General features: G+C 42.9%; 1 protein-coding gene across 1 annotated transcript; it reads right to left on the reverse strand.

Moving 5' to 3' along the window:
• Positions 1-1,734: 1,734 nt before the first annotated feature.
• Positions 1,735-18,305, reverse strand: LOC135552866 (exonuclease V-like). The gene is made up of 6 exons (XM_064984778.1): positions 18,086-18,305; positions 14,006-14,180; positions 12,593-12,834; positions 12,238-12,345; positions 11,944-12,116; positions 1,735-4,441 (listed from the first exon to the last, which is right to left on the reverse strand). The coding sequence occupies exons 1-6, from the start codon at positions 18,174-18,176 to the stop codon at positions 3,839-3,841; spliced, it is 1,392 nt and encodes a 463-aa protein (XP_064840850.1). The 5' UTR covers positions 18,177-18,305; the 3' UTR covers positions 1,735-3,838.

Consider the following 18,305-nt stretch of genomic DNA (forward strand, 5'->3'; position numbering starts at 1 on the left):
GTGCCAAGATCAGTTACTTTCCACACCGGCCCTCCCCATAACCTCTGTCTACAAATAAGAGAGCAGATCTGTGATCAGTGTTGCAGGATAGGATTACACAGAAGGAGAGAAATAATGAGGGGGAACTTGATTTAGCTGATTGCTTTTATTAGAATGTTTACAGTGTGAACAGTGAAACAATTAATACATCTTGCTGTGAGGTACTGCATCCGGGCAAATAGGTGCCAGAACAAACTAAGTCAAATCTGAGAGGTGCTGGATCCTGTTCCCACTCAAATTAAGCACTGGATATTTTCTAGGTCTAAGCAAAACGTAGCAAGTGTCGCTGTCATCATTCTTGCTGCTTCAAATTCAGTAGCCATACCTGCAAGATGAGGTGCGCGCTTGGTCTCAATTAAATAGGAGTAGGCTATATAACCTATGAATGGGCGGAGAAGCACGGGGCAGTTATCTTTCCAAGGAAATGTATTTCCTAAATAGAATAGCCTAGAAATAAATGTTGATCACCCATATTTCTCCATCTGAAAATCTTCCCACTCTTTTAAGGTAACGTAAACTCCTACATCGCCTTGGTCCGTACAATTGTCCTTAATGTCAATACCATTGTAAAGCACAATTTCTCCCCTTTCCAACAGAATCAATTACATGACCTAAACGCTGCCCGTTTCTGCATAACTCAAGCAGGCAATGAGCCCGGTTGGGTCTTTTTGAAAATGGCGGGTGGGGAAGCGAAACTAATGCGTGATAGTGAGGAGAGATCGTGTGGGAAAATTGCTTTTATTTTTTTACACTCGATCCATCCAAATTGTCACCTTATCGCCTCTAAAATGTAAATAAAACACTATAAAGAGTTTATATAATGTGTCATTACATACCTATTTGAAGGTTTGTGTCGAATTTGAGTCGGGTTTTTAGGGCGGTGCTAAAGTGATCATAAGTAAACAGTGGCTTTGAGAATGATGACGGAAAAAAAATGACCAGGTGTCCCCCCTTGCCCCAGTCACTGTCCATTTCTTGTTCTTGAAAAGCAAGGAATTAGCTCGGGAAACTGACAGATCAATAATGTTACATGCCATATTGACTAATATAAACTCACATTGCAATGAAAAAACGTCAGAATATCGTCTTTCAATCATTTGGTCGATGGTTTCATCGTTTGACTCAGGTCTGTGATTGAAGAAAAAAGAATAGCTACAGTAAAGTTAGCCAACTTTTAACCAGCTCTCTCCCTCTGATAAAACTGGCAAAAGCTAGCCAAGTTTATTTACTTCTGTTGAAACCGGACAAAACAAAGGCTACAAAACATTTCCATAAAAACAACAGCTGTCAGAACGTACAAATAGCCACCTCATAATGCAATCTGACAGAAAGCTGGCTAGAGCTTACCTGTCTGTGGTAGTTACTAGCTTCGTGAGGGGATGAGTTACAATACTAGCTCAGCACTGGAAAAAAAACATTAGTTTCATTTTAAACAGTTACCTTGCCAGCTACATCAGTCAATTAAAAGAGTAGCCAAGTTTCTGCTCGGCTTGCTTTTTACAACTCTGTGAAAGAGGGCAACATATACACACTGAACTATGCTGGTCAAATCAATATTTATATAGCACATTTCAGACATGGAATGCAACAATTTGCTTTACAGGAAAAAACAATGAAAATAAGCTGAAATATTTACTACAAAAACAAGATTAAAAAAACAAGGGTAACAAAATGGAACAACTAGTGACAAACTGGTCAAATCAAATCAAGCTTTATTTATACAGCACATTTACGCCATGGAATGCAACAATGTGTTTTATAGGAAAAATATGAAAATAACAAACATAAGATAAAAAACAAAAGGACAAACTGAACAAGAAAAAAATTCCAGCCTTCCATAAGCTTGGCCTCCACACAGCCTGACAGACCACTATGGTGTCCACATGGTCCAAAATCCAGCCGACCATGCTGAGGCGTCCACATGGTTCTAAAGCACACTGTTGCCACTTTTTGTATCACATTGCAATGAGAAAACTGGGGGGGGACAAAAATGCAATATTCCCAGTTAAGAAGTTTTAGGTTGTAGTTAATATAGTATTTATAGGACCATTTCTCTCTATACCATTTGTATTCCATATACCTTTGACTATTGGATGTTCTTATAGGCACTTTAGTACTGCCAGTGTAACAGTATAGCTTCCGTCCCTCTCCTCGATGCAGTGTTACCCAAGCAGAGCAAGGGGAACAACTAGTCCAAATCTCAGCGCGAATGACGTTTGAAACGCCATTAGTGCGCACCCCGTTAACTAGCTAGCCATTTCACATCGGTTACACCAGCCTAATCTTGGGAGTTGATAGACTTGAAGTCATAAACAGCTCAATGCTTGATGCACAGCGAAGAGCTGCTGGCAAAACCCACAAAAGTGCTGTTTGAATGAATGCTCAGGAGCCTGCTGCTGCCTACCACCGCTCAGTCAGACTGCACTATCAAATCATAACATAACACACAGAAATATGAGCCTTTGGTCATTAATATGGTCGAATCCGGAAACTATCATTTCGAAGAAAAAAAACGTTTATTATTATCACATATACCCTGACTGCATGCAATCAGCGCAAGAGAAGTGACACAATATCACCTGGTTAATATTGCCTGTTAACCTGGATTTCTTTTAGCTAACTAAATATGCAGGTTTAAAAATATATACTTTTGTATTGATTTTAAGAAAGGCATTGATGTTTATGGTTAGGTACACGTTGGAGCAACGACAGTCCTTTTTCCGCGAATACGCACCGCATTGATTATATGCAACACAGGACACGCTAGATAAACTAGTAATATCAACCATGTGTAGTTAACTAGTGATTATGATTGATTGATTGTTTTTTATAAGATAAGTTTAATGCTAGCTAGCAACTTACCTTGGCTTCTTACTGCATTCGCGTAACAGGTAGGCTCCTCGTGGAGTGCAATGAGAGGCAGGTGGTTAACGTGTTGGACTAGTTAACCATAAGGTTGCAAGATTGAATCCCCGAGCTGACAAGGTAAAAATCCGTCGTTCTGCTCCTAAACAAGGCAGTTAACCCACCGTTCCAAGGCCGTCATTGAAAATATGAACGTGTTCTTAACTTACTTGCCTAGTTAAATAAAAAGTGTAAAATAAAATATATATTTTTTATTAAGCGTCCAAATCTGTGTCCAAAAATACCGATTTCCGATTGTTATGAAAACTTGAAATCAGCCCTAATTAAAAATCGGCAATTCCGATTAATCGTTCGACCCCTACTTCTGACCCACTGGAATTGTGATTCTGTGAATTATAAGTGAAATAATCTGTCTGTAAACATTTGTTGGAAAATTACTTGCGTTATCCACACAGTAGATATCCTAACAGACTTGCCAAAACTATAGTTTGTTAACAAGAAATTTGTAGAGTGGTTGAAAAATGAGTTTTAACAACTCCTACCTAAGTGTACGTAAACTTCCGACTTCAACTGTATAATTTAACAGTTCCATTTTACGTCATACTGAAATAATGTATTCTAATTTACCAGTTTCTCAGTTATTTATCCTGGGAAAAGGGACTGGGTTTGGGCGGGAAATCTCAGTAGATCTAGGTAACCCGGTTCAGCGTGCACTGCGCCCACCCAGCCACAGGAGTCGCTAGTGCGCGATGGGACAAGGATATCCCTGCCGACCAAACCCTCCCCTAACCCGGACGACGCTGGGCCAATTGTGCACCGCCCCATGGGTCTCCTGGTCACGGCCAGCTGCGACAGAGCCTGGACTCGAACCCAGAATGGGAGGCCCCTCCCCGCTATTCAACCCCATTGTAAACCCATAAAATCATGACGGAAGTCATGCAGATGTCAGGCTATCCACGGTTGGACTGTCCAACCTTGGACTCTCCCATTTTGGATTCTCAGACCTGACAAACTTAAATTTGGGACTTTGACTTGAATTGGGCGTTTCGGATTTAGAACCATCCAATTTGGCTTTCTTACTGCTATCAACCATCACCTCTTGCAACCTATTCCTCCTCCATTCACAGCTCTCCTCATAGGGGCACATCCTACACTTCCAAGCCTCTTCTATATCCTCAATATCCACTCCATGGGGCTCCCTCTCCCCCCTCCAGAAGGCCAGGTAGTCCCTGAGCTCAGCCCTTAGCTGGGTCTCCTCAAACTCTACCTCCCTGTTTCCTATGAGGACTCCGGAGCTCTGATGTCTGTATTCCAGGCATAGCTTGTCAATGGGCTGGAGGTTAGAGAAATGTAGCACAACCAACAGGTGGTCCACAAGCTCTCCGAAGGTGACTGCCAGGAGGCCCAATTTCTGGGCATACCTCTGGAGCTCTGACCCAAAGGCCTTGTGGGGCCGGAGCTTGAGGAAGTGGAGGAGCTGATCCCTCTTCATAGAACCCTGAACCATGGAGTCAAACAGCAGCTTATACACACCCACCTGACAGAGAGATCAGAGAGAGAAAGTGATCAGAGAAGAGTCAGAGACCAGAGGGACAGATAAATGAGAGAGACCAGAAAGAGAGAGAGAAAGGTCAAAGAGAGAGCGACACCAAAGAGGTCAGCGAAACATCAGAGCGACATAGTGTGTGGTGTGGTAGTGTAGCATAGGGCCTTTTGGGGGCCCTAAGCTACACTAAAGAAAACTTGTTTCAACTAATTATGAATAAAGTCCAGGTAGCAGATAATGGTCCCTAATATATATATATATATATATATATACAGTGCCTTGCGAAAGTATTCGGCCCCCTTGAACTTTGCGACCTTTTGCCACATTTCAGGTTTCAAACATAAAGATATAAAACTGTATTTTTTTGTGAAGAATCAACAACAAGTGGGACACAATCATGAAGTGGAACGGCATTTATTGGATATTTCAAACTTTTTTAACATATCAAAAACTGAAAATTTGGGCGTGCAAAATTATTCAGCCCCCTTAAGTAAATACTTTGTAGCGCCACCTTTTGCTGCAATTACAGCTGTAAGTCGCTTGGGGTATGGCTCTATCAGTTTTGCACATCGAGAGACTGACATTTTTCCCATTCCTCCTTGCAAAACAGCTCGAGCTCAGTGAGGTTGGATGGAGAGCATTTGTGAACAGCAGTTTTCAGTTCTTTCCACAGATTCTCGATTGGATTCAGGTCTGGATTTTGACTTGGCTATTCTAACACCTGGATATGTTTATTTTTGAACCATTCCATTGTAGATTTTGTATGTTTTGGATCATTGTCTTGTTGGTAGACAAATCTCCGTCCCAGTCTCAGGTCTTTTGCAGACTCCATCAGGTTTTCTTCCAGAATGGTCCTGTATTTGGCTCCATCCATCTTCCCATCAATTGTAACCATCTTCCCTGTCCCTGCTGAAGAAAAGCAGGCCCAAACCATGATGCTGCCACCACCAGGTTTGACAGTGGGTATGGTGTGTTCAGGGTGATGAGCTGTGTTGCTTTTACGCCAAACATAACGTTTTGCATTGTTGCCAAAAAGTTCAATTTTGGTTTCATCTGACCAGAGCACCTTCTTCCACATGTTTGGTGTGTCTCCCAGGTGGCTTGTGGCAAACTTTAAACAACACTGTTTATGGATATCTTTAAGAAATGGCTTTCTTCTTGCCACTCTTCCATAAAGGCCAGATTTGTGCAATATACGACTGATTGTTGTCCTATGGACAGAGTCTTCCACCTCAGTTGTAGATCTCTGCAGTTCATCCAGAGTGATCATGGGCCTCTTGGCTGCATCTCTGATCAGTCTTCTCCTTGTATGAGCTGAAAGTTTAGAGGGACGGCCAGGTCTTGGTAGATTTGCAGTGGTCTGATACTCCTTCCATTTCAATATTATCGCTTGCACAGTGCTCCTTGGGATGTTTAAAGTTTGGGAAATCTTTTTGTATCCAAATCCGGCTTTAAACTTCTTCACAACAGTATCTCGGACCTGCCTGGTGTGTTCCTTGTTCTTCATGATGCTCTCTGCGCTTTTAACGGACCTCTGAGACTATCACAGTGCAGGTGCATTTATACGGAGACTTGATTACACACAGGTGGATTGTATTTATCATCATTAGTCATTTAGGTCAACATTGGACCATTCAGAGATCCTCACTGAACTTCTGGAGAGAGTTTGCTGCACTGAAAGTAAAGGGGCTGAATAATTTTGCACGCCCAATTTCAGTTTTTGATTTGTTAAAAAAGTTTGAAATATCCAATAAATGTCGTTCCACTTCATGATTGTGTCCCACTTGTTGATTCTTCACAAAAAAATACAGTTTTATATCTTTATGTTTGAAGCCTGAAATGTGGCAAAAGGTCGCAAAGTTCAAGGGGGCCGAATACTTTGGCAAGGCACTGTATATATGTCGCTAATATATACATGTATGTAGTTGGGTTCTATACATGGGTTCTAACTTGAAAAAAGTATTTGTTAGTTAACAATTGTACAATTTATGCTCCCTGCATATTAATACCACAAAGACTGCCAGAAAGCCCCGAATGCAAGATTGTAATTTCTAAGACATTGAGATATACACTACCGTTCAAAAATTTGGGGTCACTTAGAAATGTCCTTGTTTTTGCTAGAAGGCCAGCATCCCGGAGTCACCTCTTCACTGTTGAGACGGGTGTTGAGGGTACTGTTTAATGAAGCTGCCACTTGAAGATTTGTGAGGCGTCTGTTTCTCAAACTAGACACTAATGTACTTGTCCTCTTGCTCAGTTGTGCACCGGGGCCTCACACTCCTCTTTCTATTCTGATTAGAGCCAGTTTGCGCTGTTCTGTGAAGGGAGTAGTACAAAGCGTTGTACGAGATCTTCAGTTTCTTGGCAATTTTTCACATGGAATAGCCTGCATTTCTCAGAACAGGAAAAGACCGACAAGTTTCAAAAGAAAGCTCTTTGTTTCTGGTCATTTTGAGCCTGTAATTGAACCCACAAATGCTGATGCTCCAGATACTCAACTCTTCTAAAGAAGGCCAATTTTAGTGATCTTTAATTAGCACAACAGATTTAAGCTGTGTCTAACATAATTGCAAAAGGGTTTTCTAATGATCTATTAGCCTTAGCTAATCCAAGTTTCATTTTCAAACACAACTTGCCATTGGAATACAAGTAGATATTGTAGATATTCCTATGTAGATATTCCATAAAATATCTGCTGTTACCAGCAAAAATAGTAATTTGGAACATTAACAAAGTCTACACTGCATTTTTGATAAACGTTATGTTATTTTAAATGGACCAAAAAAAATGCTTTTCTTTGAAAAACAAGGACATTTCTAAGTGACCAAACTTTTGAACGGTAGTGTAAGTGCTACACTGGTTCCAGAGCCTTTTTTGTTTACTCAACTTTTCGGTCCTAGTGTTACCTGAACTAAAATTAAATGTGTTGGCCCAAACTTAGCTCCAGAAGATTGGAATGCTGTGAACCAAATGTTTGTGAGTTCAAATCCCAGGTGAGGACATGTTGAATATGAATTATTGTATAAATTAACATGCAATGTAATCATGTACAATATGTAAGTTGAAAACATTGTATGTTAAAATCACTGTGTGTGTGTAACATTATTTTAGGTAAGCTACCCAAATAACAATTTCAAACTAAATAAACACGAGACATTTTGAGAAACACATTTTAAGTTGACCAAATGTATGCCTAAGTTCTCTCATGTTGGAGCTAAGTTTGGGCCAACTTCAAAATGTTAAGTTCTGGTAACACTTTGATCAAAAAGTTGAGTAAACTAAAAAAAAAGGTTGTGGAACCAGTTACTTAATAATATTTAGTTGAAACAACTTGATTTTTGTTTACAGTGTAGATGGTTGGGGGCCTGTCATGCCAAATAGTGTCCCCTTGCCAAAAAGACCCCCCCCCCCCCCCCCACACACAATGGGATTCAATGAGTTATAGCTTCTGTTGCAAGGACTGTTGCTTGAACTTGCGAAATTCTGACCTGATTACATAACGAACCAAAGCGTCCATTGCTATACTGGTTGCTTGGCTCTATTTTACCTCATAGGAGGTCGAGAAGGAAGGAGGACGCGGGTAGTTCTAGTTCACCTCATAAGCGCTCACTCAGTCCGCGCAAAATTAATACCTCAGAATTGCTCTCCAAGGACGGTATTTTTGACGGTGACAACCTGCTGACAACCTTCTGCTTCAGAAGACTGGAAAGAGAACACACTTTTTTAATTGGAAGAAAAATTGTAACCTGTTTTTAGATTGACGTTGCTAGTTACTGTCCTAATTTACCTCAGCCTGCCTAGTCACCCACCTCCCTCAGAGAGACACAGCTGCATGTGAGCTCTCACATAATTCAACATTATTTTACAAAATGATAGATTTGGAGTTAGATAAACTTGAATTTTCCGGCAGGGACATATGCAGGATGCAACCCTCCACAGAATGGCCTTTGCTCCAGATCAAAACCTACAAACTAATTTTGACCAAAATTAACCAGAGCAATTACCTCTACTAAGCTTCCCTATACAGGGGGTGTTCTAGCAAACAAACAGCAGAGGCCTGAGGACACCATCCAACCTGGAACAGAGTTTATGGGGACTGAATGCCAGATACAACTTCAATTAGTTCAGCACTGAGGTGTGAAGTAAAAGGTGTTGTCTTTGGGACCAACAAGTGGCAGTAGTCTTTGAAGCACCCTTTGAAAGCCCCTCCTGCTGTTCAAAGACCATTCACTGAGTTTTCTGCACATTAACACTAGAAGCTTATTACCTAAAATGGATCAATTGAAAGTGTGGGTTCACAGTTCCAATCCAGATGTGTTGGTCATTACTGAGATGTGGTCAAGGAAGAGTGTTTTGAAAACTGATGTTATAACCAGAAAGGTTAACCTTTTTCAAGCAAGACAGATCTTCCTAAGGTGGGGGAGTGGCAATCTTTACCAAGGATCACCTTCAGTGTTCAGTTGTGTCCTAAAGAAATGGTACTCCTAAATCTTTGACTCCAAAACCACAGAAAACTACTCTTCAATGTTATCCTCACAAATAATCCTGATTGGTCATTACAGAAAACACCAGAATGATACCTTGGTGATCACTGTTTTACAGCCTGTGTTCGTAATGGCTTCAGTGAAACGACCTGTCCTGATTTGCCACAAAGGGTTGCTAAAAAACTTTAATGAGCAAGCCTTCCTTCATGAACTGGCCTCTTTAAAATTGTATAAAATCAGCTTGATACCCTGTGTCGAAGATGCTTGGACCTTCTCTTCTCATATTTTCAGTGGTATTGTTAACAAACATGCCCCCATAAAGAAATCAAGAATTAAAAACAAGTTCAACCCCTGGTTCGACCGTGATCTCGCAGAGTTACTCCACCTCAAGAATTGCATTTGGCGAAAGGCTCAGCACACGCAGTTGCAGGCTGACTGGCTCTTATTCAAGCAAATAAGAAGTAAGTGCACTCAGGCTATCCGGAGGGCCAAAGTTAATTACTTTAAGGAGCAGTTCTCCCTCTCTGGGTCTAACCCCAAGATGTTCTGGAAAATGGTTAAAGACCTGTAGAATAAACCCTCCTCCTCACAGCTGCCCATGTCCCTTAATGTTGATGTGGTTGTCACTGACAAGAAGCACATGGCTGAGCTCTTTAAATCACCACTTCATTAAGTCAGGATTCATATTTCACTCAGCCATGATTCCTTGCTTGTCCAACATTTCCTAATCTCCCTCTTTCCCCCCTGCCCCGCTACAAAGCTTCTCCCTATAGGCAGTCACTGAGTCCGAGGTGCTAAAGGAGCTCCTTAAACTTGACCCCAAAAAAACATCTGGGTCAGATGTTTAGACCCTTCTTTAAGGTTGCTGCCCCTATCACCAAGCCTGTCTCACCTTTCTGGTGAGGTTCCAATTGCTTGGAAAGCAGCCAATTTGTTCTTTATTTAAAGGGTGAGATCAAGCTGGTCCGAAATGTTACAGGCCTATTTCTATTTTGCCCTGTTTATCAAAAGTGTTGGAAAAACTTGACAATAATCAACTGACCGGCTTTCTTGATATCTATAGTATTCTCTCGGGTATGCAATGTGGTTTCCGCTCAGGTTATGGAAGCATCACTGCAACCTTATAGGTCCTCAATGATGTCACCATTGCCCTTGATTCTAAGCAATGTTGTACTGCTATTTTTATTCACTTGGCCAAAGCTTTTGATACAGTAGACCATTCCATTCTTGTGGGTATTGACTAAGGAGTATTGGTGTCTGAGGGATCTTTGGCCTGGATTGCTAACTACATCTCTCAAAGAGTGCATGAATTCAGAAAATCGTCTCTCAGCTACTGCCTATCACCAAGAGAAATACCCCAAGGCTCGATCCTAGGCCCCACGATCTTCTCAATTTACATCAACATAGCTCAGGTAGTAGGAAGCCTGATCGTCTAATACTCAGCTGGCCCCTCCATCGGATTGTGTGTTAAATGCTCTACAACAAACCTTTCTTAGTGTCCAACAAGCTTGCTCTACCCTTTACCTTGTGCTGAACACCTAAAAAAAACAAGTCATGTGGTTTGGTAAGAGGAATGCCCCTCCCCACAGGTTTGATTACTACCTCTGAGGGTTTAGAGCTTGAGGTAGTCACCTCATACAAGTACTTGGGAGTATGGCTCGATGGTACACTGTCCTTCTCTCAGCAAATATCAAAGCTGCAGGCTAAAGTTAAATCTAGACTTGGTTTCCTCTATCGTAATCGCTCCCCTTTCACCCCAGCTGCCAAACTAACCCTTTTTCAGATTACCATCCATCCCATGCTAGATTACAGAGACTTAATTTATGGAACGGCAGGTAAGGGTGCTCTCGAGCAACTAGATGTTCTTTACCATTTGGCCATCAGACTTGCCACCAATGCTCCTTATAGGACACATCACTGCACTCTATACTACTCTGTAAATTGGTCATCTGTGTAGTCACAATACCCACTTGTTGATGCTTATTTATAAAACACTCTTAGGCCTCACTCACCCCTATCTGAGATATCTACAGCAGCCCTCATCCTCCACATGACACCCAATCTGCCAGTCACATTCTGTTAAAGGTTCCCAAAGCACACACATCCCTGTGTCGCTCCTCTTTTCAGTTCACTGCAGCAAGTGACTGGAACGAGCTGCAACAAACACTCAAACTGGACAGTTGTATCTCCATCTCTTCATTCAAAGACTCAATCATGGACACTCTTACTGACAGTTGTGGCTGCTTTGCTTCTACCTTCTTGCCCTTTGTGCTGTTGTCTGTGCCCAATAATGTTTGTGCCATGTTTTGTGCTACTACCACGTTATGTTGCTACCATATTGTTGTCATGTTGTGTTGTCATGTTTTTCTTGCTGTTGTCTTTGGTCTCTCTTTATGTAGTTGTGTTGTCTCTTGTCGTGGTGTCTTTTGTCATATATGTTTGATTTTTAATCCCAGCCCCCGTCCCTGCAGGAGGTCTTTTGGTAGGCCATCATTGTAAATAAGAATTTGTTCTTAACTGACTTGCCTAGTTAAATAAAAGGTTAAATAAATAAAAAAATCAGATAGCCAGCTACAATAGCGGGCTAGCTAACCAGTTATATTTAGCTAGCTATTATAGTACCTGTTATTGTAGCTTTCTGTCCAGTTTGAGTATGTAGCTTGCACTTCAATGGCATCCCCTCAAGAAGATTCTCTTTTATCTTTCCAACCAGGCGAAGTACTATGAAGGCACCACTGATCGACAAGAGGCACAACATTCAGAGACATTCTAGCCGGGTGTTTGCATAGCGATGATAAAAAGAACGTCATTTAGGCTGTAATGATCTCCAAAACTCAAATCATTAGGACATCACACCGTTGATATAGCAATGGACACTAATAGTTGATCGAATCCCATTGTGACGCAGAGGGGGACACTTTTTGGCCGGGGGACATTATTTGGTATGACAGTCCCGTTAGTGGCCTCTTATGTCATTTATTGGCTGGACCGGCACTTTGTGGAGCCTACCTGTAGAGAGTGTCCCTTGGCCTGGGCAGGATGCGGCAGGGAGTTGTGACTGCGGGTCTTCAGTTCACTCAGGACCAGATCCCCAGACTTACTACAATACAGCTCATCAACCACACCCAGGAAAAACACCCCATCCAACACACCTAACACTGGAAACTCCCGTACAAGCTGGCCTGGGAAACACACACAAACAGAATCTGAGATGGCTATTTGCAACAGTTTATCATCTTTTGTCATCATTACAGTATGATCATATTTAGTGTACTCTATCAAACCTGATCAGTACCACCATACCTGCCTCCAGAGCTGGGACCATCTGTATCAGGTTGATGAGTTTCAAGGCTTCCCTGTCCTCTCTGGTATGAACAACCACAGTCACAGCATCTGGGTTTGCCTCCAGTTCTAGACACATATATACAAGGACAGGAAATAGGTTATCACTAACTACCTCCACATCATCCATAAAGAGGTCAAGCATACACATGAAAACAGGGATTTATGTTATGGGGAAAGTTGAAGTTACAAAATGACTTGTTACATGAAAGCAGTCTATGGGCCAATGACCTTCCATTCAGGATTGGCTCATGAAGTAGTTCATTATGGTTATGGAAATATATGATTACTTTCTAGGGCACAACATGCTGCTTACCTCTAGCAAGATGAATACTGGCCCCTGTCGTCACTGCAGTCCTTCTCATCTCTCTCCTCTTCATATGAGGCTTGAGGAACCCATAGACCACTTTAATTTCACACCATGACTGCTCACACAGCTGAGTAACATTCAGGTGATGCTTACTGAACCTCTCCATTGGACTCTGGTCTGGGACTGACAGGGTAACAGTGCTCCTATTGTTGCTCAGCCTCTCGAACGGGGCCACGACCATGTGACCCCTGATGGACGGACACATTGGTAATGGGGGGAATAAAGAATAAATTGATAGTTACATATCTCAATATTATTTTGGATGATATATTGATACTTTGACTCCAAGTATCGATTTGTAAAACAAATATTTTAAGCTAGGTAGCGTTAGATAGCTGTACCTGTGCCAAAAGAGGGTATTTTTCATCCTATACAGTAGCTTGTTCTCCATCTTTTTAAATAGTGAGCCAACATGTTCAGCACTTTTATTTCCATGACTTGTCTCTCTGCAGCAGACATACTGTATAGTGAACAATACATATCGCAATACATATAGAATCGTGAGAATTGCAATACATATCGTATCGGCACCTAAGTATCGTGATAATATCATTGTGATGTCCCTGGCCATTCTCAGCCCTAATGTACACGCACACACAGACAAGAGCTGTTAATCATCCCTCTCTCACACACACACACAGAACAGAAGTTGCTGATCCCCTTTATGTTGCCCCCCTCTAGGTTGCACAAAAGCAGCTGTTGGATTCTAGCTTGAAATATTGTTATTCCTGTTACCATTAATATAACTTATTACATGTATAAGGAATGTATATGTGGTCAATGAAGGGTGGATAGGAATTAGGTGTATGGAGGGTGGGAGACAAGGGGAAGTTCAGAAAGTTAATATTCTGTCCCATGTTTCTAAAGAGGGAAGCAGGGTTAATAGTTATCAGAGACTAAGGCAGGCCAGCTGCAGAACGAGGGAGGAGCGAGGACTTCAATCAACATATGAAGTGAGAAGCAACCTCTGGGAGGGGGACCAGAGGGGCCCACCACAACAGTCCTATCTCACACACACACATACACTTCCACGCAGGTTCAAGCATCAGGCAGAGCCATGACTTCACCAGTGAGATGAACCAATTAAGTTCCTGCCGAGCTACAGAGATGTATTGGCTGTCTAGATGTGTAAGGAGTTGACCCCGCCTATTAGTAGGTTATAAATATATGTGCTTGTGTAATCATGATTCGTCTTTGCAGCTGAATGACCCAGTAATTGAATAAACTTAGTTTGAGCTTTTTCTAGGTCGTCACACAACATATACAGGGAACCAGAGTCAAATATCTCTGTATGGCACGGCAGTGTTGAGAACTGTTATCAAAGGTTAAACTTTGCATAATATACATGAATGGGTTTACCGTTTCTTAATTTGGCCATCGAGTCGCTCCTCCTTCTTGGCAAGGGACTGGCCATCATTGACCACACACACACCCAGTGTCAGACTGTGTTGATCAGCACCAGCACTCAAACTGGAAGCACCAGGAGTCAGACTGGTACCAGCAGGGGGAGTCAAACTGGGTTGGTCAGAAGGGGCTAGAGTAGATGAAATATAAGAAAGATACTGTAGTAAGGGAACTTCAGAGAAGTAATAGTTACTGTATTTTATTAATTGCATAGATTGACCTATGGACAACTTTTTAAAATGTAGTGTATGCACTATTGTTGTGCTAGCTGATTAGCTGTTGTCTCACCTGTTTTAGCTAGCTCTCCCAATTCAACACCTGTGATTACTGTATGCCTCGCTGTATGTCTCTCTCAAATGTCAATATGCCTTGTATACTGTTGTTCAGGTTAGTTATCATTGTTTTAGTTTACAATGGAGCCCCAAGTTCCACTCTTCATACCCGATACCCCCTTTGTCCCACCTCCCACACATGCGGTGACCTCACTCATTACAACCAGCAAGTCCAGAGATACCTCACCCAGTGCCTGGGCTTACCTCCGCTGTACCCGCACCCCACCATACCATACCCCTGTCTGCGCATTATGCCCTGAATATATTCTACCATGCCCAGAAATCTGCTCCTTTTATTCTTTGTCCCCAACGCTCTAGGCGCACCCGCATATTACTCCTCCTTTGTTCCGCGGGGGATGTGGAGGTAAACCCAGGCCCTGCATGTCCACAGGCACCCTCATTTGTTGACTTCTGTGATCGAAAAAGCCTTGGTTTCATGCATGTCAACATCAGAAGCCTCCTCCCTAAGTTTGTTTTACTCAATGCTTTAGCACACTCCGCTAACCCTGATGTCCTTGCCGTGTCTGAATCCTGGCTCAGGAAGGCCACCAAAAATTCTGAGATTTCCATACCCAACTATAACATTTTCCATCAAGATAGAACTGCCAAAGGGGGAGGAGTTGCAGTCTACTGCAGAGAGCCTGCAAAGTAATGTCATACTTTCCAGGTCCATACCCAAACAGTTCAAACTACTAATCTTAAAAATTACTCTCTCCAGAAATAAGTCTCTCACTGTTGCCGCCTGCTACCGACCCCCTCAGCTCCCAGCTGTGCCCTGGACACCATTAGTGAATAGATCTCCCCCCATCTAGCTTCAGAGTTTGTTCTTTTAGGTGACCTAAACTGGGATATGCTTAACACCCCGGCAGTCCTACAATCTAAGCTAGATGCCCTCAATCTCACACAAATCATCAAGGAACCCACCAGATACAACCCTCAATCTGTAAACAAGGGCACCCTCATAGACGTCATCCTGACCAACTGGCCCTCCAAATACACCTCCGCCGTCTTCAACCAGGATCTCAGCGATCACTGCCTCATTGCCTGTATCCGCTACGGAGCCGCAGTCAAACGACCACCCCTCATCACTGTCAAACGCTCCCTAAAACACTTCTGTGAGCAGGCCTTTCTAAATCGACCTAGCCCGGGTATCCTGGAAGGACATTGACCTCATCCTGTCAGTTGAGGATGCCTGGTCATTCTTTAAAAGTAACTTCACCATTTTAGATAAGCATGCTCTGTTCAAAAAATGCAGAACTAAGAACAGATATAGCCCTTGGTTCACTCCAGACCTGACTGCCCTCGACCAGCACAAAAACATCCTGTGGCGGACTGCAATAAGCGTCGAATAGTCCCGCGATATGCAACTGTTCAGGGAAGTCAGGAACCAATACATGCAGTCAGTCAAGAAAGCTAAGGCCAGCTTCTTCAGGCAGACATTTGCATCCTGTAGCTCCAACTCCAAAAGGTTCTGGGACACTGAAGTCCATGGAGAACAAGAGCACCTCCTCCCAACTGCCCACTGCACTGAGACTAGGTAACACGGTCACCACCGATAAATCCATGATTATCAAAAACTTCAACAAGCATTTCTCAACGGCTGGCCATGCCTTCCGCCTGGCTACTCCAACCTCGGCCAACAGCACCGCCCCCCCCCCCGCAGCTACTCGCCCAAGCCTCTCCAGGTTCTCCTTTACCCAAATCCAGATAGCAGATGTTCTGAATGAGCTGCAAAGCTTGGACCCGGACAAATCAGCTGGGCTTGACAATCTGGACCCTCTATTTCTGAAACTATCCGCCGCCATTGTCGCAACCCCTATTACCAGCCTGTTCAACCTCTCATATCGTCTGAGATCCCCAAGGCTTGGAAAGCTGCCGCAGTCATCACCCTCTTCAAAGGGAGACACCCTGGACCGAAAACTGTTACAGACCTATATCCATCCTGCCCTGCCCATCTAAGATCTTCGAACGCCAAGTCAACAAACAGGTCACTGACCATCTCGAATCACACCGTACCTTCTCCGCTGTGCAATCTGGTTTCCAAGCCGGTCACGGGTGCACCTCAGCCACGCTCAAGGTACTAAACGATATAACGGCCATCGATAAAAGACAGTACTGTGCAGCAGTCTTCATCGACCTTGCCAAGGCTTTCGACTCTGTCAATCACCATATTCTTATCGGCAGACTCAGTAGCCTTGGTTTTTCTGATGACTGCCTTGCCTGGTTCACCAACTACTTTGCAGACAGAGTGCAGTGTGCCAAATCGGAGGGCATGCTGTCCGGTCCTCTGGCAGTCAATGGGGGTGCCACAGGGTTCAATTCTCGGGCCGACTCTATTCTCTGTATATATCAATGATGTTGCTCTTGCTGCGGACGATTCCCTGATCCACCTCTACACAGACGACACCATTCTATATACTTCCGGCCCTTCCTTGGGCACTGTGCTATCTAACCTCCAAACAAGCTTCAATGCCATACAACACTCCTTCCGTGGCCTCCAACTGCTCTTAAACGCTAGTAAAACCAAATGCATGCTTTTCAACCGTTCGCTGCCTGCACCCGCACGCCTGACTAGTATCACCACCCTGGATGGTTCCGACCTTGAATATGTGGACATCTATAAGTACCTAGGTGTCTGGCTAGACTGTAAACTCTCCTTCCAGACTCATATCAAACATCTCGAATCGGCTTTCTATTCCGCAACGATGCCTCCTTCACTCACGCCGCCAAACTTACCCTAGTAAAACTGACTATCCTACCGATCCTCAACGACATCATCTACAAAATAGCTTCCAACACTCTACTCAGCAAACTGGATGCAGTTTCAGTGCCATCCGTTGTCTCTAAAGCACCTTATACCACCCACCACTTCGACTTGTATGTTCTAGTCGGCTGGCCCTCGCTAGATATTCGTCGCCAGACCCACTGGTTCCAGGTCATCTACAAGTCCATGCTAGGTAAAGCTCCGCCTTATCTCAGTTCACTGGTCACGATAGCAACACCCACCCGTAGCATGCGCTCCAGCAGGTGTATCTCACTGATCATCCCTAAAGCCAACACCTCATTTGGCCACCTTTCGTTCCAGTTCTCTGCTGCCTGTGACTGGAACAAATTGCAAAAAATAAAATAAAATTTGCTGAAGTTGGAGACATTTATCTCCCTCACCAACTTCAAACATCTGCTATCTGAGCAGCTAACCGATCGCTGCAGCTGTACATAGTCTATCGGTAAATAGCCCACCCAATTTTACCTACCACATCCCCATACTGTTTTTATTTACTTTTCTGCTCTTTTGCACACCAATATCTCTACATGACCATCTGATCATTTATCACTCGTGTTATCTGCAAAATTGTAATTATTCTCCTACCTCCTGCACACAATGTATATAGACTATCTTTTCCCTTCTTGTGTTATTGACTTGTTTATTGTTTACTCCATGTGTAACTCTGTGTTGTCTGTTCACACTGCTATGCATTATCTTGGCCAGGTCGCAGTTGCAAATGAGAACTTGTTCTCAACTAGCCTACCTGGTTAAATAAAGGTGAAATAAAAAAAATGCTGTAGTGTACATTCAGGCATAGGATACAGAAGAGCAGAGAATACGGTTCATGAACAGTTCATAGTATTCAATAATCCCATTGGACATGCATCTCGTCTAGAAATGCTGTTAGCAAACATGTCAATAGGCAGTCATACTCACCGAGACGCTCCGAAAGCATCTTGATGAGTTGTGCATTGCTTATATCACACCCGTCATCTAATGGATCGTCCCTTGGAGTTTTTGAATTCATTGTAAAAAGTGAGAGTGCATTACTAGACAAAGACTGATTCTTTAACTCAAGTAGTCAAATAATGTTCATTATTGGACCTGACAATAGTATTACGCAGTTGTTTTGCCCAGACTTGTTAGTGAAGTCACA

Source organism: Oncorhynchus masou, chromosome 13 (assembly GCF_036934945.1).
Source record: "Oncorhynchus masou masou isolate Uvic2021 chromosome 13, UVic_Omas_1.1, whole genome shotgun sequence".
Classification (NCBI taxonomy): Eukaryota; Metazoa; Chordata; class Actinopteri; order Salmoniformes; family Salmonidae; genus Oncorhynchus; species Oncorhynchus masou.